The 14,125-nt window shown below is 49.6% G+C and overlaps 1 protein-coding gene across 1 annotated transcript in view; it reads left to right on the top strand.

The window, feature by feature from the left end:
• The window catches only part of RALGAPA2 (Ral GTPase activating protein catalytic subunit alpha 2), a 380,552-nt gene extending 370,659 nt beyond the window's left edge, over window positions 1-9,893 (top strand). The window contains exon 40 of the mRNA XM_056121724.1: window positions 6,136-9,893. Coding sequence (XP_055977699.1) covers window positions 6,136-6,155 — 20 coding nt within the window. The 3' untranslated portion in view covers window positions 6,156-9,893. The remainder of the gene's footprint in view (window positions 1-6,135) is intronic.
• The last annotated feature ends 4,232 nt before the right edge of the window (window positions 9,894-14,125 follow it).

Here is a 14,125-nt window from a genome sequence, read left to right as displayed (position 1 = left end):
GTGAGACATTGAAACAACAGTGCATATCTCTCAGCCTGTACCCCCCAGCCCCGAGCGCCTCCGAGCATTTCCACTTCTCCTCTCCCACCAAAGGGCTCTCTTGGTGCCTCCCAGCCCTGCCTGGGTTGCTTGTGCCCGCTCTGATCCACCAGACACAGATTGGTTCCAAGGGGGCCCTACCCTTTGGTAGCACTGCCCAGGTGCCAAGGGCAAGTGGCATTTGAGCCCCGAGAGACAATGAAGGCAGTTCCCACTGTCTGTCTTTGATCTCCTTGACTCTGCCATGGAGTGGCAGCTACTAAGAGGTCCAGTAGAGCATACCAGGCTGCATCTGGGGAACCCTCGGAAGCAGAGCAGACCAGTCCTCATCAGCATTATAAAACACTCCCTCCATTGTTAGCACCGCCATCTGTTTTCCCAGTTTCTACCAATCGGGTAGCCTGTAGACCCAGCAGAAAGCAGGACTTGGGTGGTGGTGAGGAGACCATGGGGCCCTCTCGCACCACCCCTGACCCTTGGCTCACACTGGGACGTGTCTTGGCCCAGCCCCTGAAATGTCTGAACCTTTTGGACCTCAGGAAGACCCTGGGAGCTCTCTTTTCTCTCTGCCACAGAAGGAGATGGCTCACAGGACAGGGCACTAGGACAGACAGGAAATGTAAATAACCATGTTCACTCACGGGCACAGAACACTTCTAGTCCAGCACTAACACCACTTCAGAGCTTCTTACTGCCTAGACTACAGCACAGTCAGGGGAAGCAGCAACAAAGGAAATAGGTAGCAAGTAAGAGAACATGCTGCTGGGTCGTCCATGATCCACTACTGCTCCTGGAATTCTGAGCCCAGATGGAAAAATGAATTTCATCAACAGATTGGAAAATGTAGCTTCTAAGAAGTCCACATTTCTAGACTCTTAAGCACTATTCAGGGAACCCAGGGGCCTCCCCTGGAGACTTTCAGCCCGCCAGGCTGGCAGTTCAGTGTAAAGACCCAGGAGGGCTGGGTATCACCAAAGCCACCCAGAGTCCTAGGGGGAAAGTCCACGTTTCTTTCAAGAACGCCCCCACCATCACCATCAGTGACTTCTAAAGCTGCCTGAGACATTGCAGCCAGTCACTATTCTCCCCGGCAGCTGGCGGGTCGGCAGAAACCCCAGTTCACAGTTCATCTGTCCAGGCTGCTGTCGGTTATCACCGATGGACGTCCTGTGTCCGGATTTGGTGGTGGCATAGTGATGCTGAATTCTGGAGCATTGTGGTACTTGGCATTGAGGAGATGGTGCCTAATTTAAAAGAAACTGCCTCTCAAGGCAAACTCACAGAAGAATTTGATGGGGGTGGGAGGGGAGTGTATAATGGAGAGCACGGGACACCCAGCACTGCACAGCTCAGTTCGTGTCTTGGGTTTGCTGTAATGTCCCTCCTGCTCTTCACATGATGAGGTGATCCCAGTGCTCAGGGCCTCTCTCAGACTGTCCTCTGTGCAGCCTGTCAGCGTTTCCTCTCTGGGGACCCCCACACAGGCACTGGCCCAGCCATTAACCATGCCAGTGAAACTGAGATTTCAACCCGCAGGCCTAGAGTGGTGTTTTTTGTGTGTTTGTTTGTTTGTTTGTTTGTTTGTTTTTCAGTTCATCTCTTGATTTCTAAATGCTGGCCTTGAAAGCTCCTACATTTGATTGCTTCTTAGGCCAGGTCAGCCCGGGAAGGAGTCAAGCACACACAGCAGCCGGACTGTTCAGAGCTTCTGTGCTCAGCGTCCAGAGGTGCTGATGTCTGCTCTGTGGTTCGCTGTGAGGCCAGCATAGTTCTGTCCTTCCAGGGCATATTTTTTTCTTTTTTTTTTTTTTTTTGTTTTCTATTTGTTTTTCAGGAAGAGGGGTATACCCAATGGTGCTCAGGACTTACCATGGCTCTGGGCTTCACTCCTGAGGTGCTCAGGAGATGTATATATAGTGCTGGGGGTCAAACCTAGGTCGGCCACATGAAAGGTAAGTGTATGAACTCCTGTCCTCTCTCTCTCTCTCTCTGGCCCCAACCAGGGTGAATTTTCCACTTTCCATTTGCTACAATCCCTGAGGCTGTGCCAAAAACTCAGCAGTTTAGAGGAAATGTGTGATTAACACTGTGTTCATGATCAGCTCAGGCTACAGAGAAGCTGGCCATGAATTCATTTGATTTTATGTTCTTTCCCTTCAGATTAAGATGACTGAAGATCCATCGCAATATTTGAGCAAGGTAAGACAAAGGCTTCAGCAGGCCCAGGCAGCCTCCCTGCGTGGGGGCGGGCTCTGCACCATGACCCCAGACCCTGCCAGTGCCCCTCCCAACCCACGCCCTCCTGCTGCATCTCCCAAGGGCCCCTGTGTGTCAGCCGGCTAGGGAAGCTCTGACGCCTCCCCCTTCTGTTCCTGCACTCCAGGTGGGATCTGAACGAACACCTGCCATCCTGGAGGAGGTCTTTGTCCCCCGCCCCTGATGTGGGGGCCATGGGAGCCAGGAAAGCGAGGCTTCCCCCTTCTGTGTCGCTCAGACAGACAGGAACAGGGTCCTAAAGTGGCGCGGAATAAGTGCCTGCTGGGCCTGGTCCTCAACACTTGTCTGAGGAGGGTCTCTGTGGCCACCTCCCAGTGGAGCCCAGCTTTCCCTGGGCCTGCTATCGGGTACAGCCCCAGGAAGGGCAGAAGGCAGAACCCTGGACTGGCAATGGGCGAGGGCAGAGAAGGAACACTGTTTGTGCAGGTGGGACCTCTGTGTCCCTCTTTCGGGGCTAACTCAGGGGTGCTGGCCTTTCACTGGACACATGGTAGGGCAGTGCCGGGCTGAGCTGCTTCACAGGCTCCCAGGAGAGCCTCGAGGATAAAGCAATCATAGTAGCTGCCACCCAGGTTGGAGCCCAGAGGTACTTAGCCGTGATCCCTGAGCCCGAGCCTTAAAACAAATATTAATGGTTCTGAATAATGGCGATTATAGCGATAGCACAGTGGTAGGGCGTTTGCCTTGCACACAGCCAACATGGCCGACCCGAGTTCGATTCCTCCGCCCCTCTCGGAGAGCCCGGCAAGCTACCGAGAGGATCTCGCCCGCACGGCAGAGCCTGGCAAGCTCCCTGTGACGTATTCGATATGCCAAACACAGTAACAGCAAAGTCTTCAATGGAGACGTTACTGGGCCCGCTCGAGCAAATCGATGATCAACGGGAGGGCCTTTACTTTACTTACTTATAGGACAGAGATGAAAGAGAAGGCCAGTGAGCGAGCCATGGTATATTAACCATTAATTCACCATCATCACCCATCGTGGACACGGGGTGCAGATGCCATTGATCTCTCAGCTTGGAAGCAGATTGTTGACATCTGGAATTTGGGGTGTCTCGAGACTGGCTGGGCCGGCTGCAGGTCACTGCTCCTGTCCCCAGATCCTGCACACACACCCCCAGCTCTGGGCCAGCGCCCAGACTTCTCCCAACTGGCCTGTCTCGGTCACCCCAATCAGGTGGCCAGAGTCCCAGTGCCATCGGGCAGAGCAGGGCTCTCGAGTCTCCTCCTGGCAGAAGGCCTCTTTCAGGGACCACCACACCCCTCCCCTCCCGTGAAAGTCTGAAGACACGCAGACAGGCAGAGCAGCATGGAGGGTACTCCTCTCTTTGTGACTGTTCACTCTTGCCTCACAGCTGCGTACCCCCTAGGACACAGCGGGCACTGGGCATGGCTGGCACTGTGCAGGTTGGACTGTGCTGAGCAGGGTCAGGAGGTTCCAGGACCGCACACTCCCCCAGGTCCAGGCGGACAACCTGCCACTTCTGAAAGCCAGAGCTGCTTTGCTGTAGTCAGTGGCTCCTCTCCACTGCCCCCGGCAAGAGCACGCCCTCCCAGCCCGAGTGTCCTTTCTCATCTTTCACTTACTACCAGTTTAAATTTGACTTTATCTCTACTGTTTGTATGTTTGTTTTTGGTTTCATTTTTGGTGGGTTTGGGGGCAGAGTGTCAGAGGGGGAGCAGTTGGGCCACACCCCTCTGTGCTCAGGGAACTCACACCTGGTGGGTGTTAAATCACTCCTGGGATCCAGCCCGAGTCTTCCACATGCACATCGAGTGCATGCCCATTTTGCCGCTTCTCTCGCCTTTTTATTTTTGGCTTTTGCTTTATTTTCTATCGGATCTGATGACAATAGTGAATGTCAGGGGTCACTGTCACTGTCCTCCCTTTGTTCATCGATTTGCTCGAATGGGCCCAGTAATATCTCCATTGTGAGACTTGATACTGTGTTTGGCATATCAGATACATCACAGGAAGCTTGCCAGGCTTTGCCCTGCGGGCAGTGTTCCTAGTTAACAATGTAAAGTTGCTTTTTTTTAATTTATATTAGTGAAACACCATGAGGTACAGTTGTAGACTTACAAATTTTTGTGCTTGGGTTTCAGTTATACAATGATCAAGTACCCATCCCTCCACCAGTGCCCATTTTCCACCACCACGGGTCCCAATATCCCTCCCACCCCCCTCCCCCACCTCATCCCACCCTGCCTCTGTGGCAGGGCATTCCCTTTTGTTCTCTCTCTCTCTCTCTCTCTCTCTCTCTCCTTTTGGGTGTTGTGCTTTGCAAAAGAGGCATTGAGTGGGAGAAGCATGCTGAAAGTAGACTATAAACAATGTAAAGTCTTAAGCAAGTTGAAGTGAAGGTATTTCAAAGGGGAGTGTTTTGATGAGGTGGAGTGGCTGACAGCCTGCAACCGCATCTCTGGAGAGAGCTGTCCCCCATCACAGTGCTTTCTTGTCAAATCAATCTAGTTTTGCTTTGTTTTCTGGCTTTTTGTAAGTTTGGTTTTGGTGTGGGGGCCACACCAATGCTCAGGGCTTACTCCTGGCTCCACATAAAAGAATCACTCCTAGCGAGCTCGGGGGCAGATGTGGTGCTAGGGATCATTCTATGTCAGCTGCCTGCAAGACAAGCCCCTCACATGCTGTTTTGTCGGTCTAGCTCTGAATATCAGCTCATTTTCAGGACTGAATAGCAGGCGAGAAGGCCTGGACTTCCTCCTCTCTTTCTGCTTTCCCTTCCTGGGTCCCCTTGTGGAGACGGGGAAGCCCCCAGTTCTGGGTACACTACAGAATGCCTTTCGAGGGGAGCTTTCTCTCCTGAGCCCCAGCTTGCAAGTACTGACCTCCCAGACTCTTCCTAGAAGCAGTCAGGGAGGAGCAGAGACCGAGAAGAAGATGCTGCCTGGGAGTGGAATCACTTTCGCCAACGAATTGCAAATGCCAATAATAATAAACATGGCACAGGCCAAATGGCTGGCAGCGAAGTGTGCGGGGAGAGGGTGGAAAGCCTGCTTTTGAGGTTTGCTCCAAGCCCGGAAGCTTGGGTGTGATACAACAGGGTTGTAAAAATAGACAGTGAGGGGAAGGGTGATGAAACGCTGCTTCACTCCCAGCCGCCCCCGGAGACGCACCGGCAACAGTGGCGGGATATTGCAGCAGGCATTCCTCTATTCCTCCGAGCACAGTGGCCTGCCCTGGGAGGGGATGCAGCCCGCCGCCCTTCATTCTCATTCCTTCCCCCAAGCGCCAGATCGCAGCACTCATCTGCACTCACTCAGACGAGCAGTGGAGGCCTGACCTCTTGTCGGGGGCCCTTAGGGAGTAACCCAGTTGCAGTTCACATACAATGTCACCAAGTACACACAGGTGACTAGCAACACTGTCGGGGATCTGCTCAGCCCCCATCACGTCTCCTCACTTTGTCAGTACATCTGGCCAGGCGGCTTCGCTAGCCCCCGTGCCTTCATTAGCATCAGATACTTCTTTAGAGGTGGACAGTGGGGCTGAGTTCCTTTCCAGGACTCACGGAAGGCAGGGAGTTAGCAGATGGGTGAGGGCAGGTGGTTTGCCTGTATGGGAGTCCAGTTTGGTTGCTAGCACCTGCTGGCCCTCAGTACTACCAGAATGGCCCTTGTGATCCCAGAATCCTCAGGTCCTCACATTTAATCATTGAGCCCAAGTGGCCCAGAGTTGCTGGGCATGGCACGGGGGTGCCGGCTCTGCTTGGAGCCCCATCAGAAAAGATTTGTAGCTTCTTTGCCAGAGCAGCTATTGCGGTGGTGCCTGACTCGCCTTTCTCTGCCTCTTTCACAGGGCTCTGGCCTGCAGCCTGAGTGCCTACCTCATCGCTGCCTTCAGGAAGGGAGAAGACAGAGGAAATACCCCCATATACACACCCACTTCAGCGCAGAGAAGACTCTGGGGAAAATCTTCCCATTACTCGTCTTCTGAAGCTACAGATAAATCACTGAAAAATGGCATCTGGGATTTTCTAACTAGGCAGCATCTCCATTTCCCGAACTTGGGTTGCAAAAGAAGAAAAGCAGAAGTCACCAACCCCCAGAGACAGTCCTGCTCTCAAATGTGGTTGCTCAAGGCAGACTCTGAGAGAAGATCCTGGGTGTTCAGGGAAGACCAGAAAGTGAGCAGCTGACTTCTGCACGCCAGCCAATTCTGTCGCACGCACAGAGCAGGCGTGCCTCGCAAGGGGCTCACAGAACTAAAGTCAAGTTGCTTGAGGAATTTCCTTGGCCTGGATACTGCTGACTCTTCCTTATGTGAGGATTGATGATGTGCTCCAAAATTTCATCATCGTGGAAATTGGCTTTCCCCAGAGTCTTTTGCCCAGGAGTTTTACCTTAGTTGCTGAGTGTTTTTCCACCTGGTGCCTGATGCCCACTAACTGGGGAGAAGTGCCCCCAACCACTGTAGAGACACTCAGCCACAGAACATGCAGAGCATTCTAGAAATACTGGGTCCTGTCCTTGAGAGAGCGCCCAGAGTCAGGGAGTTCCCCACCCCCCACCCCGTTCCCTCCCAACCCCCTAGCTCATCACTCAGCACACCATGTCCCCGCACCGCACAGCCCATCCCAGCTCTAGTCTACACTTGACCCCGAGTGTCCGTCTACCACCGCAGTCACACCCCAGGCCACGCCCTCCCACCTGGTGTTTGGGGGCCACACCCAGGCCCTTACAAGTTTTTCCCACCACACAGGATTTCAGAGTCCTGGATTCTATGCAAGGACTTTTGTTTGTTTCGGGGCCGCACCCTGCGATGCTCAGGGGTTACTCCTGACTCTGCACTCGGGAGTGACTCCTGGGAGTACTCAGGAAGCCATATGGGATGCTGGGGATCGAACCTGGGTCAGCCACATGCAAGGCAAACATCCTCCCCTCTGTGCTCTCTCTCAGTGCAAAGAATTTCATCCAGACATTTTCCCCAGTTGCCTCCATAGAAGGTGGATTGAGCCTGTTTTGGTTTTTGTTTCCCGCTACCTGGGACTGCCCAGTATTCTCTTGAGGAATGTTGGTCAGTGGCAGAGATCCCACAAACAGCAGCGACAGCTGCTTACCAGGGCCCTTGGCCTGTCTTCAGAGCAAGCCTGTGGCTTTAGGTGGGAACAGAGTATGAGGGGCCTGAAACGAGGGGTTTGGGCCTCCTCTGCTCTGGACCCCCAACTCTCGTGCCTTTGTGCCCTCGTCCTCTCTCTGGTAAACCTCCCAGTTCTGCCCCGCACCCCCCACACCAGTGGCTCCATGTTCAATGGCCCCAGAGCTCTTTCGTCTGGCATAGCATCAGTTTGGTAGTCCCTGATCTTTTTTTGGTGGGGGGTAGGGAGTAGGGGTTGCTATACCCAGAAGTGCTCAGCAAATATTCCTGGCTTAGTGCTCATGAATGTTCAGGGGACCATAGCTGGTGCAGATTTAAGCTGGGGTCAGCAGGATGCAAGGCAAGCACCATAACCCATCTCTCCAGGCCCTAATGTCTGCTCCTTGCAGGAGAAAGAGTCAGACCCAAAATCCAGACTAGTTTTAGGGACAGGAAGGAAAAAATAAGGGGAAAAAAATCTCTTCTTTCCAGAATCCTAAGCATTCTGGAGCGATTTTTTTTTTCATCGAAGGGATTCCTAGCAAGGGCCTGAGGCAGGCCCATGGACTAGACCCAGCTTTGCATACCTCTGGAGGAGCAGCTGAGCCCAGGGGGACTGGACCTAGTCTCTCTGGGTTGTCTTGTCATCAGACCTGATTTGTTCCCTTCTTGGGGCACTAATAGTGATATAAGAGGGCCTGGAAATGGTAAGGTTTCCCTTGCTCCAGCAAATGTCGCCATCTCCCCAAAGGTGTGGGCTTTCTCCTCGGTGTGGTGTGCTCAGGTGATCCAGACTGCTTTTGGGGTGTACTGTACCTAATAGAAGAGTCACATGCTCAGGCAGCAGGAAACCCCAGGAAGGACACTCTCTGTCCATCTCCAACACCCCTGATTCGGGGGCTGCAGATCATACTGAACCCCCCTGGGCCTCAGCTCCATGATCCTGTTTCTGATCCTGCAGCTGTGGCAGCCAGAACCAAGACCATCCTTCGTCCCATTAACAGCTCCCTGGCCCATGTTACTGCCAGCAGTCCGAGGGCTGGAGCTTTCTCTGAACCTCCCCTTCTCAGTATCAGCTTTGGTTTGAAGAGTTGAGATGGGAAATCAAGGCCTCGAGCAACCAGATTTTCTTGCAATTGTGGACTTGGATTGTTTTTTGGTTTTGGTTTTGCTTTGTTTTCCGAGATGGAAAATTGAATTGATTGAGTTGGATTTGTTTAGGGGTTTACTTTTTGTTTGTTTTTTTCCTTAGAAAAGCCAATATTGTGTTTTTGCGATATAAGTGTTTCAGCAAAATTGCAGAGGGTCACTCATCTGAGCGCGAATGTACCAAGTCATCGCGTTGACTTGTCCCATTAGTAGGCCAGCCATCTGTAGACTAAAGTGGCTCCACTTGGCCTAAAACAGGTACACCTCACTGGCGTCTAGGGAGGCCCGGACAGCACTCTGTTCCCTAATCTTTGTCTAAAACAAAGCTGGTATTGCAGTCTCACAAGCCTCTCCCCTCAAGTTCCCCACAAAAATTAATTCCACAAGATGATAACTTTGAAAACTTTGTTTTTGGCTTATTTTTGGGCCAGACCTGACCATGCTCAGGGGTGACCCCTGACTCTGCACTCAGGAATTACTCCATGCAGAGCTCAGGGAACCATATGGGATGCCAGGGATAGAGCCCACGTGCGAGGCAAGCCCCTTTTCTGCTGTACCATCTCTCCGTCCCTGAAAATTATGACTTTTACCACTAGTAAACCTTAGGCAAGTAAGTAAAACCTCAAAGGAAGGTAATGCAGCCACTAAGTGTCTGCTGTGGTGTTTTCCATGGTTGGAGCTGCAGTTCCTGGAGCTACTGCACAGGAAGATGCTTCGGGTCCTGGTGAGAGCAGGACTGAGCGGGGGAACCTTTATTAGCCTTACCTGTGAGATCGGGGATCTGTAGACAATGCAAACCACGTCTTCCCGGTGGTCCTTGGGTATGACCATCTGCACTTCACTCATTGTTATTCTCATCTGGAGGTTGGAAGGATCTTTTCCTATGTACTGTGATGTCTTTGATGTAACCGTGTTACATTTCTAGCTACTGAAGAGGAATGCCTGACTCCAAAGGACAATTCAACATGAAGCAAGCATTGAGTTTGTTGCACTCAGTATCTATGTCTAGTATACACATTTAAGTGAATGTCTTCTTACATTTTCAGGTCTACACTAGTTAGTACATGTAAATAAGGAAAAAAGTGATAAATATGAAAAATTAAGTTATAGCATTCATCGTATTTTATTTTGCTCTCTTGTTATTTAATTTTCCTGCTGCTCCACACCTTCGCTCATGCTGGGTGGCAGGCCTTTCTGCCTACCCACATCTGCAGGGTGTGCCCCAACCCCAAGAAGCACCACTCACAGACATCAGCCACTTGATCTCAAGTTAACCTTTTTTTCTTTCATTCTGTGATTTACTGTGATGATTTAATAAAATAGAAACAGTTCTTCTGCATCATATGTTTCTTTTGTTTACAATGTAGCTTGGAGAAACATCAAGCTTCTCCTGGTGTCTGATAAAGGGAGGTTTGCATTTTAATCGAGTGAAGTTCTTCAAAAGCTTGTTTTTTTCAATCAGAGCTTACACAGGTGTCCAGTATGGTAGCCAGTCCCAGTCCAGGAAATTTACAAATGTGCTCATGCAAATGGGTTTCTCAATGCATAACACAGAGTGATAAGAGCCATTCACCTGAGGGTTGAGTCCAAGTAGCATCTTGCTCATCTTTAAGCCTGTCATATCTTTGTGACTAAGTGTGGAATCCCAGTTTCCTGCAGTTTGAACCAGACCCCACGGGGAGGGTCAGCTGTGGTTTCCATCGCTCAAGCACAGCCTCTGACCTTGGTGAAATCAAGAGGATGTGGAGGTTTGTTTTGATTAGTAAGTGATGTACATGAGCCGAGAACAGCCTTCTGATCAGACTTTGGTCCGTGAATGACCCGTCCTCGGGACTCATCTGCTTGGTACCTTCTGACAACTTGACCAGGTGACCTCAGCCTGCATCCTGGGCTTCTCCTGTGCTCTGTTCGGCGGGAACTTTCAGAACATTAGATGATGTCATTTTCATAAAAGCACCCATTTGTACATTGAGCAAATATTTGTTGAGTAATTGTAAGCCATTTCAGTGACCTCAAAAAGGCCTCATCAGCCTCACTGGGAGTGGGGAGAGCCTGAGTCTGTGTGGCTTTCCAGCTGTTGACTGGTGGCCAGAGCTTGCTTAAAGATGCATTTTTAGATACTTGGTTCCTCATAGAGTTCATCAAAGGCAGGGTTGTAGAATTCCAGTGACTAGAAGCAGTGACTTTCAGTCTTGTGCACTGAGAAGCTTGAAAAATATTGTATTCCTGGGCCAGAGTGATAGCAAAGTGGGTAGAGCATTTGTCTTGTAAGTGGCTGACCCTGGTTCAATCCCGGCATCCCATCTGGTCCCACAAGCACCGCTAGGTGTGACCCCAAAAGAAAAAAATATGTATTCCTGCCATATCCTTACCTCAGATTTTGATTGACCAGATCTGGATGAGAAACTCAGGTCCTGTGGCTTTTGAGGGGCAGGGAAGGGCCATCCCAGACGTGCTCATTGAAGGCAGGGTTTGGGTGATAGGGATGGGACCCAGATCATCAGCCACATGCAGGGCAAGTGCCCTAACCCTCATTTTCTCCCTCCAGCCCCAACACCTGTTCTTGCTTTTGTTTTGTTTTGGGGTCACACCCAGTGGTGCTCAGGACTTGCTCCTGACTCAGCTCAGGGATCATGCCTGGTGGGCTCAAAACCATATGGGGTGCCAAGGAACGAACCAGGTTTGGCCACATGCAATGCAAATGCCTTTTTAGCTGTATAATTGCTTTGGCCCCAACACCTGTATATTTTTTTAATTTTTTAATTGAATCACAGATCACAGATGCACAGTCACAAAGTTGGTCATTATTGGGTTTCAGTTAAATAATGTTCCAACACCCCTTCCTTCACCAGTGTACATTTCCCACCAGCAATGTTCCCAGTTTTCTGCCCCTCACCACTTCTATGGCAGGCACCTCTCTGTGTCTCTGTGTCTCTGTCTCTGTCTCTGTCTCTCTCTCTCTCTCTCTCTCTTTCTCTCTCTCTCTCTCTCTCTCTCTCTCTCTCTCTCTCTCTCTCTCTCTCCTTTTCCACCTGTGGGTTTTCAGTATAGATACTGAAAAGGTTATCGTGTATATTCCTTTACCTACTTTCAAAACTTTTCAAAACTCAGTTCCTGTCCAGGGTGATCACTTCTAATTATTGTTGTCATACCGGTCCCTTCTCTCTCCTAATTTCCCTTAGCCCCCAAACACATTTGTGCCAAGCTTCCAACCATTGACCCTTTCTGGCCCCTGTTTTTCCTGGCCTTGGATACTAATCTCATTTTATTTTTATAAACCACAAAAGAATGCAGTCATTCTATATCTGTCCCTTTCTTTCTGACTCATTTAACTCAGCATAACACTCTCCATGTCCATCCATTTATAAACTAATTTCATGACTTCATTTTTCCTAATAGCTGCATAGTATTCTATTGTGTAGATGTGCCACAGTTTCTTTATCCAGTCGTCTGTTCTTGGGCACTGAGATTGTTTCCAGTCTGCTATAGTGAATAGTGCTGCAATGAACATATAAGTGTAAATGACATTTCTCCTCTGTGTCTTGGGGCCCCAGGGTATATTCCCAGGAGTGGTATTGCTGAATCAAATGGAAGCTCAATTTCTAGTTTTTTGAGGAATGTCCATATTATCCTCCAAAAAGGCCAAACCCATCAGCATTCATATATGTTTTAAAGCCTCTCCACTGTCTACTTTAGGTTATTATCTGGACACATTACTTGGATTGAGGCATTTGGTCCAGACCATGATGACTCTGGACAGCCCCTGCAGACCACCCCCAATCCTACATGTGTGCCCCGGAGTAAACCTCAGTGGAAGACGACGCAGGGTCTGCATTTTCTTAGTGTAGTGTCTCACCCCTCCAGAAGATCCCACATTTCCTTCTCTCTGTTTCCCTGTGTAGGGCACTCAGAACCTACCAGCTTCATCCCCACAACATGGCAGACGGGGGCAGGGAGGAGATTTGACCTTGGGGTCTCATATGTACCAAGCATGTGCTCCATCCCCAGGATTCTACTTTGCAAATACTCTAATTTCCCCCAGGTTAAAATTATGAATTCTTTCCAGATCTGGAAATTTGAATGTTTTTAATGTTATGATATCTCATAAAAAATTTATCAATTTTTTGTAATAAAAAGATGGGGCTGTAATGCAGTTCATCTTCAAAGATACCCATCAGATTTTAGACTGTATCATGAAGATTTTTCAGCTCAATTCCAAGAAAAATCTAAAATCCAGTCACTCCCCAAAGACTATTATTTCAAATAATGATCTCCTCAGTTTTCCTTGGTTTTTGCAGAGAAGTTGTATCCAGAATCTCAGCTACTCTTCCTTATACACACAGAAAAGAAGGCTGGGGTGGACTTTCTTTGGCTTTGGAGACTGTGCATAATACATCTCTGTAGATCAGTTGATCCTAAATTCTGCAAAACAGATCTTGAAGCAGAATACCTACAGTAAGATAGACTTCAGGAGTGGTGGAGACGCAGGCCATGCCTGTCACCTCCACAGCACCCCACCTTGATTTTTTTCATGCATGTCCATTGCAGGACAGGGCACCTAACACTGTTTCGTCAAACTTTTATGTTCATTGTATCCTCTAATATTATATATATTTTTTCTTTGTTTGGGTGCTTGATTGGGGGGCCACATCTGGCGGTTTTCAGGGCTTACTCTGGGCTCTTTGCCCAGGGATCACTCAGGGCAGTACTCAGAAGACCATATGTAGTGCTTGGCATCTAATGGGGTTGGCCAATTGCAAGGCAAGTCACTTACCTGCTGTCTCCCTACACCTTTTTTGGTGATTTTTTCTTTTTTGGATGTTCTATATTTCAGAATTTTGAGGAAAAGGGTAAAGGCACATCTGTACTTACTGCCCCTGGGACCTCTTCTAAGTGAGGTAGAGACTTGCTCCCAGAACTCAGGCTGGGACTCTCAGTTGCCTGAGGCAATAGGCACATTGGGGGGGGGGGAGATAAAACTCCCCCATGGTGCTCAGCCCCCAGGGGCACTCTGGGCAGTACTCCACCGGGTGCTGAGAACTTGTTGGTTCAGTTCTAGGGTGGAGGATGCAGTGCTGCTCAGATGAAGAAAGCTGGGAACTGCCAGGGCCACCTCAGCAATGACCAGTGAAGCCACAGTTAGACACATGATCATGGAAGGAGACCAGCAACAACCAGGGAGCTGAGCATGTTGACTAACTACAATATTCTCTCCGACCCAAATATACTCACATTCAACCTCCAAAATGATTCAGTAGCACTTACGGGGACAGCAGGAGCTCTGAAATGAAACCATTTCTGAATAACATGAACACGTTTACTGGCACTGAAGTTGTATTCATTTTGCTTAATATTTTAAGCATATTAAAGTTAATGATTACTGTGCTAAATTTGATTGAAGAAATGAGCATTATGACAAGTCGTGACATTAAAGAAATATTACCTGGGCATGAGCTAAATGGCTCAGCAGAAAAGATACTTAATCTTACACACACAGCTGACCTAAGCTTGATTTCTAAATACCATATACAGGCCCCAGAGCCCCACCAGGAGTGACCCCTGA

This window comes from Sorex fumeus, unplaced genomic scaffold, assembly GCF_029834395.1.
Source record: "Sorex fumeus unplaced genomic scaffold, SorFum_2.1 ptg000044l, whole genome shotgun sequence".
Lineage (NCBI taxonomy): Eukaryota > Metazoa > Chordata > Mammalia > Eulipotyphla > Soricidae > Sorex > Sorex fumeus.
The sequence above is the reverse complement of the archived record's forward strand: the minus strand, read 5'-3'. Positions and strand labels throughout refer to the sequence as shown.